Raw genomic sequence first — 15,899 nt, forward strand, 5'->3', positions numbered from 1 at the left:
ATGCCAATATAATACTGCGTAGAAATGGTGAGAATTCTGTTATGTTAGCATGGTCTCTGTGTAAACACACCGTCAGCGTTAAAGACATGCTTTTATAGTCTTAGTTTGGTGTGATAGATGGGTTTCATCATATGCACCTACTGAGGTGACCTTATTGTTTTTTCCACCTTAATTTGGTTAATGTGGTGAGTTAATTATATTAATTTGCTCCCACTGACACACATTTAAAAATCATCATAGAAATCCCCAAGAACATCAGCATCTAACCTAGGAAGCTACGGGAGGACTGAAGGCTGATGAACTGACTAGATGGGGCTCAGGGCCCTGCAGCGATCCTGCTGGCCTGCCAGCCACTGAACCGCCTCAGGCAGCAAAGGAATGGGTATGAGTGCTACGCTGGATTCTGTATCATCTCAATCATATGTGTGTTTAGTTTCAATTAAACATTTGTGCCAATGGCACTGGGATGACTAAAGGAACACACAATGATTCTGAGGAAGGCGTGGACCTTCTCAGGTAAGAGGTCTTGGGCTGGGAGTAGGGGAGGGAAATCCCTCTCAGTACTAGGCTAGCCAAGAACCATGGACCGAGCCAAACAAGCCATGGGGCCAAAACGCTGGACCTGCTCTCTCTGCTTCTAAACTACACATGGGTTCCTGCTGTCTCAAGTAGGAAGGGAGGCAAAGAGCTTGTGTTTGGAACTCCTTAGTGAAGAAGCAGCATGACAGCTGTTTCCGATCCCTTGGCCAAGGGATGTGAAAAAGATGGGACAAGGGAGCTCTGGAACAGGGAGACACAAGGATGACAGCATTGCCCGTACTTGTGTGGTCACTGGCTAGTGAGCCAGTGCTGGTTCAGCCCCATGACATGACTTGTTTCCCATCACTCGGCAGGAGTAGTCGGCAGTCTAGAATTAAACGACTCAAACCCTCAATCTGTGAAGCTGTTTTCAGGCTGCCTTAGATTTTTAGTTACACCAACTAATAAATCACAGGCAGCGTGGCTCTGCCAGGATCCACCTCCTTACTTACTGGCAGACTGCTTCGGGTTCATGGAAGACACATGGATAGACGAAAGAAGCCAAAGGAGTGGTCCAAGGCCTTCATGGCTCTGAGATTGCTATTTGTGAATTGTGCATCAGTTTACTGAAAAGGAATCTATACTTCAGCTGAGACATTCTCAATTCCAGTGTGAGCTTTGTTTTCTCAGGACAATATAAAGGAGACAAAATGCTGCCTCACACTAACCGGAAGACTACGCCACACAGGTCATGGAAGGGCTCGGTGTCCCTACCTGCAGGCTGGACATGATGGTCTAGAACTTTTCACCCTGAGATTTTGTGTGGTCACTAAAATGCTTGATATTTGAGGTTATTAAGAAAACAGGTGGGCTGGGCGCGGTGGCTCACGCCTGTAATCCCAACACTTTGGGAGGTAGAGGTGGGCGGATTGCTTGAGGCCAGGGGTTGAAACCAGCATGGCCAACATGACGAAATACCATCTCCACTAAAAATACAAAAATTAGCCTGTAATCCCAGCTACTCAGGAGGCTGAGGCAGGAGAATCGCTGGAACCCAGGAGGCGGAGGTTGCAGAGAGCTGAGATCATGCCACTGCACTCCAGCCTGGGCGACAGAGCAAGACTCCGTCTCAAAAAAAAAAAAAAAAAAAAAAAAAAAAGAAAGAAAACAGGTATACTGCTCCCTCCCGACTCAGGCTGTACTACCCCCCAATGACACAATGCCTCCTCATTTGCCCTTATTACCCAGGAAGGGATGAAAGGGTTTATGACATACAAAAAGCATTAAACGTGGTGACAACTAATCATTTTGCTAAATGAGGCTTGCCTTTATACAGCTGTGTATGACAACTAGAAAAGGCTGAGTTTCACCTCTCTCCTTCCCCAGACCTGTTCCTTCAGGCATGCAGGACCTCTCCCCTTCCCATTGCTCCTTATTCTACCAGGGAACCCTAAGTTACAACAAGGTCCTACAAAGAGGCTGCAAAAGTACTGACTGGCAGCCCCATGGTGATGACAGACGGGTAGGTCTGACACTAAAAAGAGGTATGTTCGGCAGAACCCAATTCCATGGGAATCCAAGCTCCACAGCTAGGAGACAGTGGGCACTGAGGATGAGGCTGTTTGTAGGCAAATGGTCTGGTGGACCTATTAGAGGACCATGTGGCTGTGTAGACCCTGGACTGCAGATAGAGGGTATTCACTCTAAGATAGTGTAGGAGGGCTCTTGCCCAACAAGCAATCAGCCTGTCTGCCATATAAAAGGAGCAGCTGCTGCTGCCGCCACACAGCTCAGGAATGATGTTTCCTGGGTGGTGGTTTGTGGGGGCAGGAACCAGACACAGACTTTGAGAGTCTGACTTACGTCCCTAAGCTCCTTACTGCTCCTCCTTGGCTGCTTTGAGGGCATCACACTCCTTCCTCCAATACAACCAGCTTCCACAGTTCCCATTCCTGAGCTGCTTCTGTAGCTTGCTTCTTCTCTCCCACCTGTCCTTGGCACCCACGTGACTAACTGACCCACACAGACTTTGTGTATTGCAACATCTTATCTGCATATCACTTCTCATCCAAGCAATCATCTATCACTTTGGCCAGGATAAGATAAAGGAAGTTATCCTTCAAGTTTAGCCACTTCAGGCCTTAATTTTTTTTGAGATGGGGTCTGACTCTGTTGCCCAGGCTGAAGTGCAGTGACACTGCAACCTAAACTCTTGGCCTCAAGTGACTCTCCCACCCCAGCTTCCCAAAGTGTTGGGATTACAGGTGTGAGCCACTGCACCTGGTCCATTTCAAGTTCTTAAGCTGAGCCAAGTGACAGGCAGGGGGACCAGTCTTTTGAGGAGACCCAGGTGCTAGAGACTCAATGGATGGCCAGTGTCCACCAGCAGCCATTGCAAAGTGTTTCTACTGAGGTCTAGGCTCCCCGGGTTTGTGAGGCCACAGAAATCTAAGGCCAGTACTGCAGGACAGGTCCAGTATGGTAGTCTTGGCAGGAGGGAGCAGCAGCTCTTTGAGAGGAACCTCACACAGGTCCAACTCACTGTGGAGACTCCCATCCTTGCTACTGGCCCTTGTCATAGAGATGCTGGTCGAATGAGCCCTATCTCAAAGATTCTGACAGGCAGAAAGAAAAAGGCTCAGAGGCCACTTATTTGTTCAGTGTATACATGGACAATGTCAGTGCCCTCTGCCACTGCCACCACCACCACCACACTGACCTTTGGTATTTGGTTATGCTGGTCTCATCAAAGGAGTTAAGAAATGTTTGATGCCCAGGCGCGGTGGCTCATGCCTATAATCCCAGCACTTTGGAAGGCTGAAGCGGGTGGATCACCTGAGGTCAGGAGTTCGAGACCAGCCTGGCTAGCATGGTGAAACCCCGTTTCTACTAAAAATACAAAAAATTAGCCGGGCATGGTGGTGTGTGCCTGTAATCCCAGCTACTAGGGAGGCTAAGGCAGGAGAATTGCTTGAACCCAGGAGACGGAGGTTGCAGTGAGCCAAGATCACGCCATGGCACTCCAACCTGGCGACAGAGAGAGACTCCATCTCAAAAAAAAAAAAAAAGTTTAATTGAACAGGAAAAGAAAGTGTGGTAGCTGACAGGGGAAATAAGGTCAAAGGAAAGTTTTAAGATAGAAAGACACTATTATTTCCCCCTATGCTGAAGAACATCTAGTAGAGATGGAAATCAATAATGCAGCAAAGATGTTGGGAGGAGGTGGCTTCTGCTAGGAGCAAGAACACTGTTCACAGCACTATGGGAGAAAGCAGCCCCTGTGGGCACCGAGGGTCACTCATAGAAATTAGCTATCGATTGCTTTTATTTTCTTGGTCAAATACACAGGAAAGCATCTTACCTGAGAGTGAGTATGGGGAAGGAAATACTGTAAGTTTGAGGAGATAAGGTATAATTAGTTTTCTAAGAGAGTAGGACAGTGCAGACACTAAGTATATATAGTACGACTGATAAGCAGCATGAACAATAAACCAGGTTCAAATACTCACTGAGTTGCAGGCATTTGCACGTTCTATTTTAGAAAGACCCTTCAATTCGGTATCAAATACATTCATCTTCTCTACTAGGCAAGTGAGAGCAGTCTCTGTAGCTTCTCCAACTTTTTCATACACACCCTTTGCCTATATTGGTTAAAGGCACAGAAAGTAGAAAAAAGGGAGAAGTACACAGATAAATTTCTCTTTAATATTTTTTTCCACAAAAGCACAATCTGTCCTCTATTACAACAGTGTAAGGCCATTTTTATCCTCCTCTGGAACAGGTGACCCAGATAATTAAAAACATACTCAAAGTACAGGTGTGCATGTGACCTTATTGTAATAAGTAGGTTTTTCGTTTCCCTTAAATATGACATCAAACACAGTATTTATTATTTCACCCAAACATAAGAAGCCACTGATCACACTATTAATTCAAAGAGCATCTTCACATAATAATGTAATTCCATGTCACTGCTTATCATTCTGAAGAGTTCACATTCTGTCTCTGACAGGGACTGGCTTACCATTGAGATAGAAACTATACCCTTTGCTTTCAGGAAAGCATTTTCAATCCTGGGTTTTATTCATTTATACTAAGTATGCTATCAACAGATAAGAACATCACATATACTACAACTTTTAGTTAACTAACTGCAATGCTCAGTCACAGAGGATATGTGAAAGGCTCTTCAGCTTTCTTTGGTGAGGTCATGCTGGCCTCACCATAAGGTTCTGAATGGAAGGGGGAAACAAAATCAGGCACCCTTGACTTTCAAAAGGGAAGAAGGCAGGCTAGACTTTCACTCCACCCACCCCACCCTTGAACTAGGAACAGCCATTTCTTCTAATTTATGAAGAGACTTACCTCATTGTAATCCAAAGCAGAGTCATTACAAAGAGCACAAATTGTTGCTAATTCTACCAGACCATCATACTGGTGACATTTCACTGGTTTATCATCTTTATGCCTGCCCAAAGAGAAAACACTCTTAGAGCAGGGTATGGTTGCCACTATTCATTCCCCCCCCACCACCCCCCGCAATTGTTTAATAATGAAAACAGAATTTCTGGGATAGCATACTGGAAAAAATTCCAAAGAATTTCATGCCAGAGCCAATATTAGACAAAAACAAAAGAGAGAATGCATCTCTAATATCAGAAATCAATCAGTAAAAAGACCAGACATTCTTAAGTCAATTCAATTCTTCCACCACTGGCATCAGTGAATAACAATAACAAACACAATCCCTCTTGAAAGTTTGGAGCCCAGAAGATGCAAAAAGATGACTGGATTATAACCTTTGGTTCATCTTTCAAAGTTTTTGTTTTAAAAACATTTACTACTTTAGTAATAAGTGTTGACTTGAGCCACATTCAGAAAGCTGTCTTAACTTTGTAGACATGCTGCAAATCAATAAAAATACTAAATTGCCACACCGGATCCTTTAAATGAGGAGGAGGGTTACTCACACTTCTCCAATAGGTGCGTAAGTTGATCCAGTTATGGTAAACTCATTAAGGGAACAAGTATCACCGTCCACTCTGTCCAGAATGAACATCTGTAGGGCAAGAGCACATCAGAGTATTTAAAAGGGATTTTAAAAAAATACTACACAAATAAACTACCTTTGTTAGCTTAAGACAAAGGCAAACAACCTTTTTCATTTACAAAAACAACTTTAATAAAACTCACTGAGGCTCACTCAGCATCAGCAGTACTGTCCCTTATCCTAACTAGCTTAATTATATAGACTGCTTCGCCCATCACACCCCCAACCAATCGAACAGTATGAAAAACAGCATCACTGAGGTGCTGAATGAATGAGCAGCAGTGGCACCAAAGACACAACAACCCACATAAAACCCAAGTTATGAGGACTCTCGTTCAGCAAAAGGTCAGTTCCAGAGACAAGTTACTCTTTAGATTGCTCAGAATCCCAAATTTCAAATGGCTGGCTGTGAGAGTGGTATTAGGTAGTCCTGCCTTAGAGCTAAGCACAAAAGCTTGGGAAGAATAAACTCACATTTCAGAGTTGCATAAACATTTCCCGAGTAAAATAAGACAAACTGCTTCTCTGCTCCTTCCCACTTATTTTTATTGTGGCAATAGCTCATGTTCTATGAAGCTGCATAACTATATGTATACAGTAAGGAGCCCGCAGAGCTGAATGAACTGATGTTCCCTAGACAATACAGATGGAAGCATGCTTAGGAAAGGATTAATTTTATTTTTTAAAGCGACATAAGCTATTTTCTTAAAGATAATTTTTCCACTGCTTGATTTGCATTCACAAATTATAATTCGGAAGCCCAGTTTGGAAAAGTAAGATTTAGGCTTGTGTTTTCATTGCAAATGAAAACTTGTAAAACCTCCTCTAAAAAGAAAAAATTACAGAAAGTGATGTCGAAACTGTATTTTCTCATGCTTTCTCTGAAATATGAGCAATTAATAATCTGATCAAATCATTCTCTAAGGGGAATTTTAAAAATGTAAAACTCAAGTTAAAAAGGCCATGTTGAGCTTGGCACGGTGGCTCACGCCTATAATCCCAGCACTTTGAGAGGCCGAGGTGGGTGGATCATGAGGTCAGGAGCTCAAGATCAGCCTGGCAAAGATGGTGAAACCCGTCTCTACTAAAAATATAACAAATTAGCCGGGTGTGGTGGTGGGCACCTGTAATCCCAGCTACTTGGGAGGTTGAGGGAGAGAAGTGCTTGAACCCGGGAGGCAGAGGTTGCAGTGAGCTGAGATTGCACCACTGCACTCTAGCCTGGGCGACAGAGCGAAACTCTGTAATAACAACAACAACAAAGCTATGTTGTGTTTTAAAAACACATCTTTTCATAGCAATTCATCTCACATTCAATAAGGAAATTAGTTAATCTTTATTTTAAAATAACTTTTTTTTTTTTTTTTTTGAGGGGGAGTTTCACTCTGTCGCCTAGGCTGGATGGAGTGCAATGGCACGACTCGGCTCACTGCAACCTCCGCCTCCCGGGTTCAAGTGATTCTCCTGCCTCAGCCTCCCGAATAGCTGAAATTATAGGCGCCTGCCAACATGCCCAGCTAATTTTTGTAATATTAGTAGAGACGAGGTTTCACCATGTTGGTCAGGCTGGTCTCGAACTCCTGACCTCAGGTGATCCGCCCGCCTTGGCCTCCCAAAGTGCTGAAATTACAGGCGTGAACCACCGTGCCCAGCCAAAAATGTGAAATTCTTTGAGTCTATACCAAAGCCCAAAATATTCTAAAAGACATTCAGAATTTGAATCTACATTAGCTAAACCTAAATGAACTTAGACATTTTTGACTGTGAGCAAGTCAACCATTTAGGATATGCAGGATGAAAATCTTCCTAAGTCAAGGGCAGTTATGCAATACTACTGCAAGAAGCCTCCTGCAGAATACCAATTAGCACCAGCTTCCTGTTGTGAGGTAGAGCTTCACTCAGAACAGGCAGGCTTTTTCTTCATTATAAGAAAACATTTTAAGTCAAGCCATTTGAGGGAGAACAGAACAAAAAAAATTTTATAATCAACTGGGAAACTGAAATTTTAAAAATTACAATTTTACACATGGCTTACTTTCATGGACATAAAGACTATTCTGAGGAATTAAAGCTTTCAGGCTAAGTGAGACACAAAATAGTAAATAAGAAAATTCCTTTTTCTCTTCCTGAAACAACCAGTATGACAAAACTGACTTTTGGCCGATTCATCCAACCTTTTGGTTCCAAAAAATAAGAACTTAAGTAGCTCAAACACCTTAATATCCTGGAGAAACCTAAGACAAACCTAGAAGCTTTCTACTTTGAAAGTTGGAACACCCCAGTTCTGTCAATTCTAAATGTGGGTTTGGACTTCACAAGGAGCTTGCGGGGGAGGGAGAACCTGTATCTAAAAAATCATCCTGAACTTAAAATTGGCAAGTTAAAAATTCACAGGGCTTAACTGATTATAAAACAATTTCCGATGTTAAAAATAATTATCTAAAACCTGACGAAAAGGCCAAGATAACTACATCCTTTCAATATCATACAGAAGCATTATTTAACAAGCCCATTCTAGGAAAATGTAACACTGTGCTATTAAATAAATGCTCATGTTATATGAGGTTCCCCTATAAGACATTAGTTTTGTAATCTAACCTAGCAATCCCTATTCTAATATTCTAATATTGAACACTTCCTCAAATAGATTCCTTGATAATTAATGAGTCGAATAAAATATCTGACATATGTCTACTCTGTATGAGTCATGTGTACCTTTTGGAATAGACTCGTACCAAGTTGTCTAAGCAAAACCTAAGGAAAGTGAATTATACAAAATAATCCAGCTGTATAATTATTGCATTATTTATTCAGTTGTTACTTTTCTAACAGCAGGTTTAAATTATTTATTTTATCAAATGATGGTCAAAAAATATAGGATGGCCGGGCACGGGGGCTCACGCCTATAATCCCAGCACTTTGGGAGGCCGAGGAGGCGGGTGGATCACTTGAGGTCAGGAGCTCGAGACCAGCCTGACCAACATGGAGAAACCCTATCTCTACGAAAAATACAAAAAATTAGCCGGGCGTGGGGGCACATGCCTGTAATCCCAGCTACTTGAGAGGCTGAAGCAGGAGAATCACTTGAACCCAGAAGGCGGAGGTTGTAGTGAGCTGAGATCGGGCCATTGCACTACAGCCTGGGCAACAAGAGTGAAACTCTATCTCAAAACAAGAACAAACAAACAAACAAAAAATATATATGATGAATACACAGAATAAAGCAAGTTAAAAGCAATTTTAGTCAGCCCTCTGTACCTGTGGGTTCCACATCCACGGTCAACTAAACAGCAGATGGAAAAATAACTGCATCTGTACTGAACATGTACATTTTTTTCTTGTCATTATTCCCTAAACAACACAGTTAAACTACTTACATATCATTTATAATATTATGTTAAGTATTTTAAGTAATCTGGAGATGATTTCAAGTATACAGGAGGATGAACAAGGTTATATGCAAGTACTGAAGCATTTCATTTCAGAGACTTGAGCATCTGCAGAGTTTGGTATCTGAGGGAGGTCCTGGACCCAATCTCCAATGAATACCGAGAGATGACTATCTACTTTTTAGGAAAAAGCATGCTTCATTCAACGTGTGATAGAAAAACCAATTAGGACTTCAGGTAGGGAGGTTAACTAGCAGCTTTCTCTAGAACTTGTCTGTTAACATACACCTAGAGACAGAGGATCAGGAAAATTAGAAAGGAGGCTGAGTGTGGTGGCTCATGCTTGTAAGCCCAGCTCTTTGGGAGGCCAAGGCAGGAGGATCACTTGAGCCCAGGAATTCAAGACCAGCCTGGTGACATAGTGAGAACCTGCCTCTACAAAAAATAAAAAATTAGTGGGGCATGGTGGCATGCACTTGTAGTTGCAGCTACTTGTAAGGCTGGGGTGGGAGGACTTGAGCCTGGGAGGTTGAGGCTGTAAGTGAGCCACAGCTGTGTCACTGCACACTAGCCTGGGCAACAGAGTGAGACCCTGTCTTTTTTCTTTTCTTTGGAGATGGAGTCTTGCTTGTCACCCAGGATTGAGTGCAGTGGCGTGATCTTGGCTCACTGCAACCTCCGCCGCCCAGGTTCAAGCAATTCTCCTGTCTCAGCACTCAGTAGCTGGGACTACAGGTGCACGCCACCACACTCAGCTAATTTTTGTCTTTTTAGTAGAGACAGGGTTTCACCATATTGGTCAGGTTGGTCTCAAACTCCTGACCTCAGGTGATCCACCCGCCTCGGCCTCTCAAAGTGCTGGCATTACAGGCGTGAGCCACTGCGCCCAGCTTTTTTTTTTTTTAATTAAAGGAAAATATAATTTCTCTAATTGTCTTACATCTAATACAAGTATACAGCCATGCAGACATCCTGTATTTTGTGAAAGTTTTAGGAATTAAATGATTAGATCCTCTCAAATATTAGAAATTAAGCTCAGGCTATACACACAGCCCACAGAAAGGTATGAAATTACAAATCAAAAGTTTTGATGGCATGAAGGCATATTGGTAGGATGAACAAAGAACCACGACAGGGAGTATTCTAAATTACTCCTCTTACCCTGCAGACTGACATCTGGTTTGTTGTAAGTGTACCAGTCTTGTCCGAGCAGATAACAGAAGTACAACCAAGCGTTTCCACAGACGGGAGGCTTCGAACAATGGCATTTTTCTTTGCCATTCTGCGAGTTCCAAGAGCCAGGCAGGTGGTAATGACTGCAGGCAGACCTTCAGGAATGGCTGCTACAGCCAGGGCCACTGCAATTTTAAAGTAGTAAATAGCACCTCTGATCCAGGACCCTCCATGAACCGGGTCATTGAAGTGCCCAATATTTATGATCCAGACTGCAATGCAAATAAGGGAGATGACTTTGGAAAGCTGTTCCCCAAATTCATCTAGTTTTTGCTGAAGGGGTGTTCTCTCCTGTTCTGTTGCCACCATTTCATCCCGGATCTTGCCAATTTCAGTGTTAACTCCAGTTGCTACCACCACTCCCATAGCTTTCCCAGCAGCAATGTTTGTACCCTAGGACAGAAGTAGAGAACTGGTCACAAGATGAATACCACATCCCAACTTAAATACCAATGCTGGATTTTGACTAGGGCACCCAGATTCTCAACACATTCTACTAGGTCTTCCATTGGCTACTGTTCAAGCAACCAGCCATACAACTGTGACAACAAGCAGTGCTCCATGTGGTACTTACTTATGCCAGGCAGCTAGCTCTGTACTGACCCACCTAGATTTCTATTTGAGCCTGGCTTGCAGACCATCTTCAAGCAGTGCTCTTAACCCCTCTGTGTTCCCAATTTTTCAAACTCGTATAGTTCAACTCTAAGCATTCTCCACTTCTGGCTCCAACAAGTCAAGGCCCCTACTTTTCTCACTGTAATAGGAACGGCAACTAGCCCCATGGGCTACCTTGAGAACCGCTACTCATGTGACAGGGTCCAAAAACCAAAGAAATCAAGTGTGAGCAGTCTCTCCCATGCCACTTTAATTCCTAGTGTTATAAGAGAAGGACATGGCTTCACTATTTTCAGGGTACCTCTATTTACTTACTACGGGTAGTAGTCAGGCTCTCATACAAACCCACAAATGTCCCCAACTTAAAATCATTACAGATTCCAAACCAAAAATCCATGCATTTCCTCACTATTCAAAAAATTTTTCCCATCAACAGAAAAAGTGAAAGAGTAAAATGAACATTCATATACTTTGCACCTAGACTCACCATTATTAATGGTTTGCCATGTATGCTTTCTCCCTCTCTCTAAACACACACCTTTTTATTGTGAACCACATACAAATAGCAGCTGTCATCTACATCATTTTGAAAATACCCTTTATTGGCTAAGGCTTTTCCAAACAAATCTACTTTTCAACTATGTTTGCAGATAAGAGTTTGAAGATGTATGAGCTGGTCATTTTTTTTTTGGTCCCCCAAAACTCGCCAATTAAAAGACCTCAGTCACACGTTATGTTACTGCCATATTCTGACAGCTAAGACTGACCATGAAAAGTGTGATTATCCTTTAGAATGATAGCCAGTGATGGTTGGCAGTGAAAAACATAACATTTGATTAGGCTTTGGAAATGTCTGTAAATAAAAACACATTTCATAAAGTACTTACAGAAAACAGCATGTTCTTTTTATCTTGGTTGACAGCTCGTGGGTCAGGGACGGGATCAGTGTGCTTGATGACAGAGACAGATTCACCTAAGCGGGTTGTGAGACAGAAAAAACAGATCTCTGCGACCCACACCAAGAACCTAGAACCTCTCATTCATGCCCACCCATTACCACTCTTGGGATACTGTCAGTGTGAGAAAAGGGGCAAAAGGCCCAATTCACTCAAAGGAGGTAAGCTGGGAAAATTTAGTAATGGAAATTAATACCAGAACAAAGGGTGTCAGGATAAAAATCAACACAATTCCAAAATAAAAAAGTGAATTTTCAAGCAGAATCCCTATTGATTATTTTCTGGAGTAACTATTCAAATTAATTTATTTTTCAGTAATCATTTTATACTGATACTGTATTATTTACATATATTTGTTGTACACTTTAATAAATACTTTAACATATATACTGATACTTTTTTTTTTTCGAGACAGAGGTCTTGCTCTATCACCCGGGCTGGTGACATGGCACGATCACAACTCACTACAGCCTCAACTTCCCAGGCTCAAGCAATCTTCCCAACTTGGCTTCCTGAATAGCTGGGATTACAGGCACCCAATACCACGCCGGGTTAATTTTTTTGGTATTTTTTTGTAGAGATGACGTTTTACCATGTTGCCCAGGGTGGTCTCCAACTCGTGGACTCCAACAATTTGCTCATCTTGGCCTCCCCAAAGTGCTGGAATTACAGGTGTGGGCCACATCTGGCTATACTCTGAAGTAGCAATTATCAAGTGTACTGGAAAGATCGCATGGTAAATAAAGAACTACCATTTTTTTTTTTTTGAGACAGAGTCTTGCTTTGTTGCCCAGGCTGGAATCCAGTGGCACAATCTCGGCTTACTGAAACCTCTGCCTCCCAGGCAATTCTCCAGCTTCAGCCTCCCGAGTAGCTGGGATTACTGGCGTGTGCCACCATGCCCAGCTAATTTTTGTATTTTTAGTAGAGACGGGTTTTGCTATGTTGGCCGAGGCTGGTCTCAAACTCCTGACCTCAGGTGATCCACCCACCTCGGGCACCCAAAGTGCTGGGATTACAGGCCTAAGCCACCGTGCCTAGCTGATTTCAATTTAAAAATCATGTCATAGATATATAATTAGGGTCAATCTGAGTAAAATATGTCTCTAAATGTTAAAGTTACAGGCAGCAAACTTCACTCTCAATATTTGACCAAAAAAATTGGTTCCACAAGTTAGCCAAAAACTACATTATGATTTCTTAATGAAAGAAAGATAATATTTGAGAACCTCTATGAAGTTTAAATTTTTTTTTAATTTTTAAAGTTTTTTATTATAGGCTGGGTGTGGCGACTTATGTCTGTAATCCCAGCACTTTGGGGGGTTAAGGCGGGCAATCACTTCAGGTCAGGAGGTCAAGACCAGCCTCGCCAACATGGCAAAACCCTATCTCTACTAAAAATACAATTAGCCAGGTGTGGTGGTGTGTGCCTGTAATTCCAGCTACTAGGGAGGCTGAGGCATGAGAATTACTTGAACCCCGCAAGCAGAGGTTGCACTGAGCTGAGATCGTGCCACTGGGCGACAGAGTGCAACTGTCTTTAAAAAGAAAAAAAAGTTTTTCATTATAGAGACTATAATTGCTCTCTCAAACTCTTGGCCACAAGTGTTCCTACTGCCTCAGCCTCCCAAAGTCCTGAAATCACAGGCATGAGCCACCGTGACCAGCCTAAAAAGTTTTTAAATGCCTGTAATCCCAGCACTTTGGGAGGCCAAGGCAGGCGGATCATGAGATCAGGAGTTCGAGACCAGACTGACCAACACAGTGAAACCCCATCTCTACTAAAAAAATAAGCTGGGCATGGTGGCGCACGCCTATAATCCCAGACACTCAGGTGGCTAAGGCAGGAGAATAGCTTGAATCCAGGAGGCAGAAGTTGCAGTGAGCTGAGATTGTGGCACTACACTACAGCCTGGGCAACAGAGCGAGACTCCGCCTCAAAAAAAAAAAAAAAAAAGTTTTTAAATGGCAACTATGTCTTTAGGGCACATTATGAGAATTTCACACAAATAATCCAACCATTTCCCCAACATTTTACGGCTTAATTGGCCTCCAGCTTGTTGTTGCTAATGAGAGTTTTAATAAGTAAGCTATTTATAAAGAAACAATACCAAAAAAAATAGAGCCCAGGTTATTCACATCACTGTCTCCATGACATTAGTTGCTTTTCAAAATTGATAATCAGATAAATCTTGAGAGCCTTTAGACTTTATATTTACTCACTATTTTAATCCAAGTTAGCATTGTATTTAAAGTTAATTCTTCTGACAAACTTACTTCCAGTTAGTATGAACCCTCCACCCTAGATTGTGCTTTTATCACACAAAAACGGGAAAATGTTTCAAACAATTGTGCAAATTCCAGGTAGTACAATTTTCATCTCTTACGGGGGCTAACTTTTGTTAATCATGTATTTGGATATTGTAAAGATTGATGCAACATTAGCACTCCTCCAATGAAAAAAATTACAGCACTGGAGTCTATTTTTCTTGCCTGGAAAAAGGACATCGAATAAGTAATTTGCTTTCCACAAAACAGACAACAATTCAACCTTAAGATTACTACCTATGGTAATGAACAAATTACAACTATTTTTTTTTTTTTTTTTGGAGACAGAGTCTTGCTCTGTCCCCCAGGCTGGAGTGCAGAGGCACAAGCATGGCTCACTGTAGCCTTGACCTGGGCACAAGTGATCTTTTCACCCAGCCTCCTGAGTAGCTGGGATTACAGGCCTGGTTAATTTTTGTATTTTTTGTAGATACGGGGTTTTGCAATGTTGCCCAGGCCAGTCTTTAACTCCTGGGCTCAAGCCATCTGTCCGCCTCAGCATCCCAAAGTGCTGGAATTACAAGCGTGAGCCACCGTGCCCAGTCATTTTGTTTTGTTTTTAAATCATGCCTTTAAAACCATATCAGCAGCCAGGTGCAGTGGTTCACGCCTATAATCCCAGCACTTTGGGAGGCCGAGGCAGGTGGATCACCTGAGGTCAGGAGTTTAAGACCAGCCTGACCAACAAGGTGAAACCCCGTCTCTAATAAAAATACAAAAATTAGCTGGGCATGGTGGCAGGAGCCTGCAGTCCCAGCTACTCAGGAGGCTGAGACAGGAGAACTGCCTGAACCTGAGAGGCAGAGGTTGCAGTGAGCCGCAATCACGCCACTGCACTCAAGCCTGGGCAATGGAGTGAGACTGAAGCACTAAGAAATAAGTATCTTAGGATTAAGATGGGATACCATAAAGGGACAGTGAGGCAAGAGCCAACTCTATTGGCATGGGATATGAGAAGGTCTTCAGAAATTCAGTGACCTAATATATCATATTTACCTGTGAGAATTGACTGGTCAACTCTTAGCGTGGTAGATTTGATGGAAGTTAACCTTATATCAGCAGGAACTTTGTCACCAACTAATTAGGAGAAAAAAAAGGCAGCTGAAATGAGCAACTTTTACAACTATGCTATCTAAAGATGAATTTGTCTTCAAATCAATTTTTAAAGAAAATAAATGATCTGCATAACACCAATACATAAAATTCTGTTAAAGCAAGCAAAGTGATCAACCTATCTTGGGGTCATAAAAAACTTTAGATGGATTCAAGATTTGATTTAGGAAGGAAGAGAATGAGGCTTAAGGAAACCTAACTACATTATTCTAAGAAGTTTTGCTCTGTATCTTCAGACAGGCCTTCAAGCTTTCACTTTAAAGAATACTTTTCTAGTTAGCAATAAGTAAAAGGCTTACTACATATATACAAGGCACAGCAAAGAGAATAAAGTTGTATATGCCATAATTCATTCCATCAAAAAGGCTAACTTGTGAACAGGAAGCAAATGGCCCCCTTTAAAAAGATATTCAATTAACGAAACACATGGCAAATGCAAAATAAAACTACACAGTAACACCACTTTTTTTTTTTTGAGACAGGGTCTTGCTCTGTCACCCAGGATGTAGAGATCAGTGGGGCAATCACAGCTCACTGCACCCTTGACCTCCCACCAGCTTCCCAAGCAGAAGGACTACAGGTGCACACCACCTGGGCAACAAAGCTAGTCTCCATCTCAAAAAGTAAAATAAAATAAAATGTTTATTTCCAAGTTAGTCTTAGCATTTGTTTCAAACGCTTTACCATCTTGGTAGT

At 42.3% G+C, this 15,899-nt stretch overlaps 1 protein-coding gene across 2 annotated transcripts in view; it reads right to left on the reverse strand.

Moving 5' to 3' along the window:
- ATP2A2 (ATPase sarcoplasmic/endoplasmic reticulum Ca2+ transporting 2) overlaps nucleotides 1-15,899 on the reverse strand; it is a 72,045-nt gene that overhangs the window by 13,214 nt on the left and 42,932 nt on the right. For both annotated transcript variants that reach the window (XR_004250691.2, XM_032168712.2), the window contains exons 6-11: nucleotides 15,087-15,167; nucleotides 11,694-11,779; nucleotides 10,120-10,584; nucleotides 5,490-5,578; nucleotides 4,885-4,987; nucleotides 4,029-4,160 (exon numbers count right to left, since the gene is read on the reverse strand). Coding sequence is in view for 1 of the 2 variants with exons in the window: in XM_032168712.2 (XP_032024603.1) it covers nucleotides 4,029-4,160; nucleotides 4,885-4,987; nucleotides 5,490-5,578; nucleotides 10,120-10,584; nucleotides 11,694-11,779; nucleotides 15,087-15,167 (956 nt within the window). In the remaining variant the exon portion in view is untranslated. The remainder of the gene's footprint in view (nucleotides 1-4,028; nucleotides 4,161-4,884; nucleotides 4,988-5,489; nucleotides 5,579-10,119; nucleotides 10,585-11,693; nucleotides 11,780-15,086; nucleotides 15,168-15,899) is intronic.

The sequence above is a fragment of the Hylobates moloch genome, unplaced genomic scaffold (genome assembly GCF_009828535.3).
Source record: "Hylobates moloch isolate HMO894 unplaced genomic scaffold, HMol_V3 SCAFFOLD_12, whole genome shotgun sequence".
Taxonomy (NCBI): Eukaryota; Metazoa; Chordata; class Mammalia; order Primates; family Hylobatidae; genus Hylobates; species Hylobates moloch.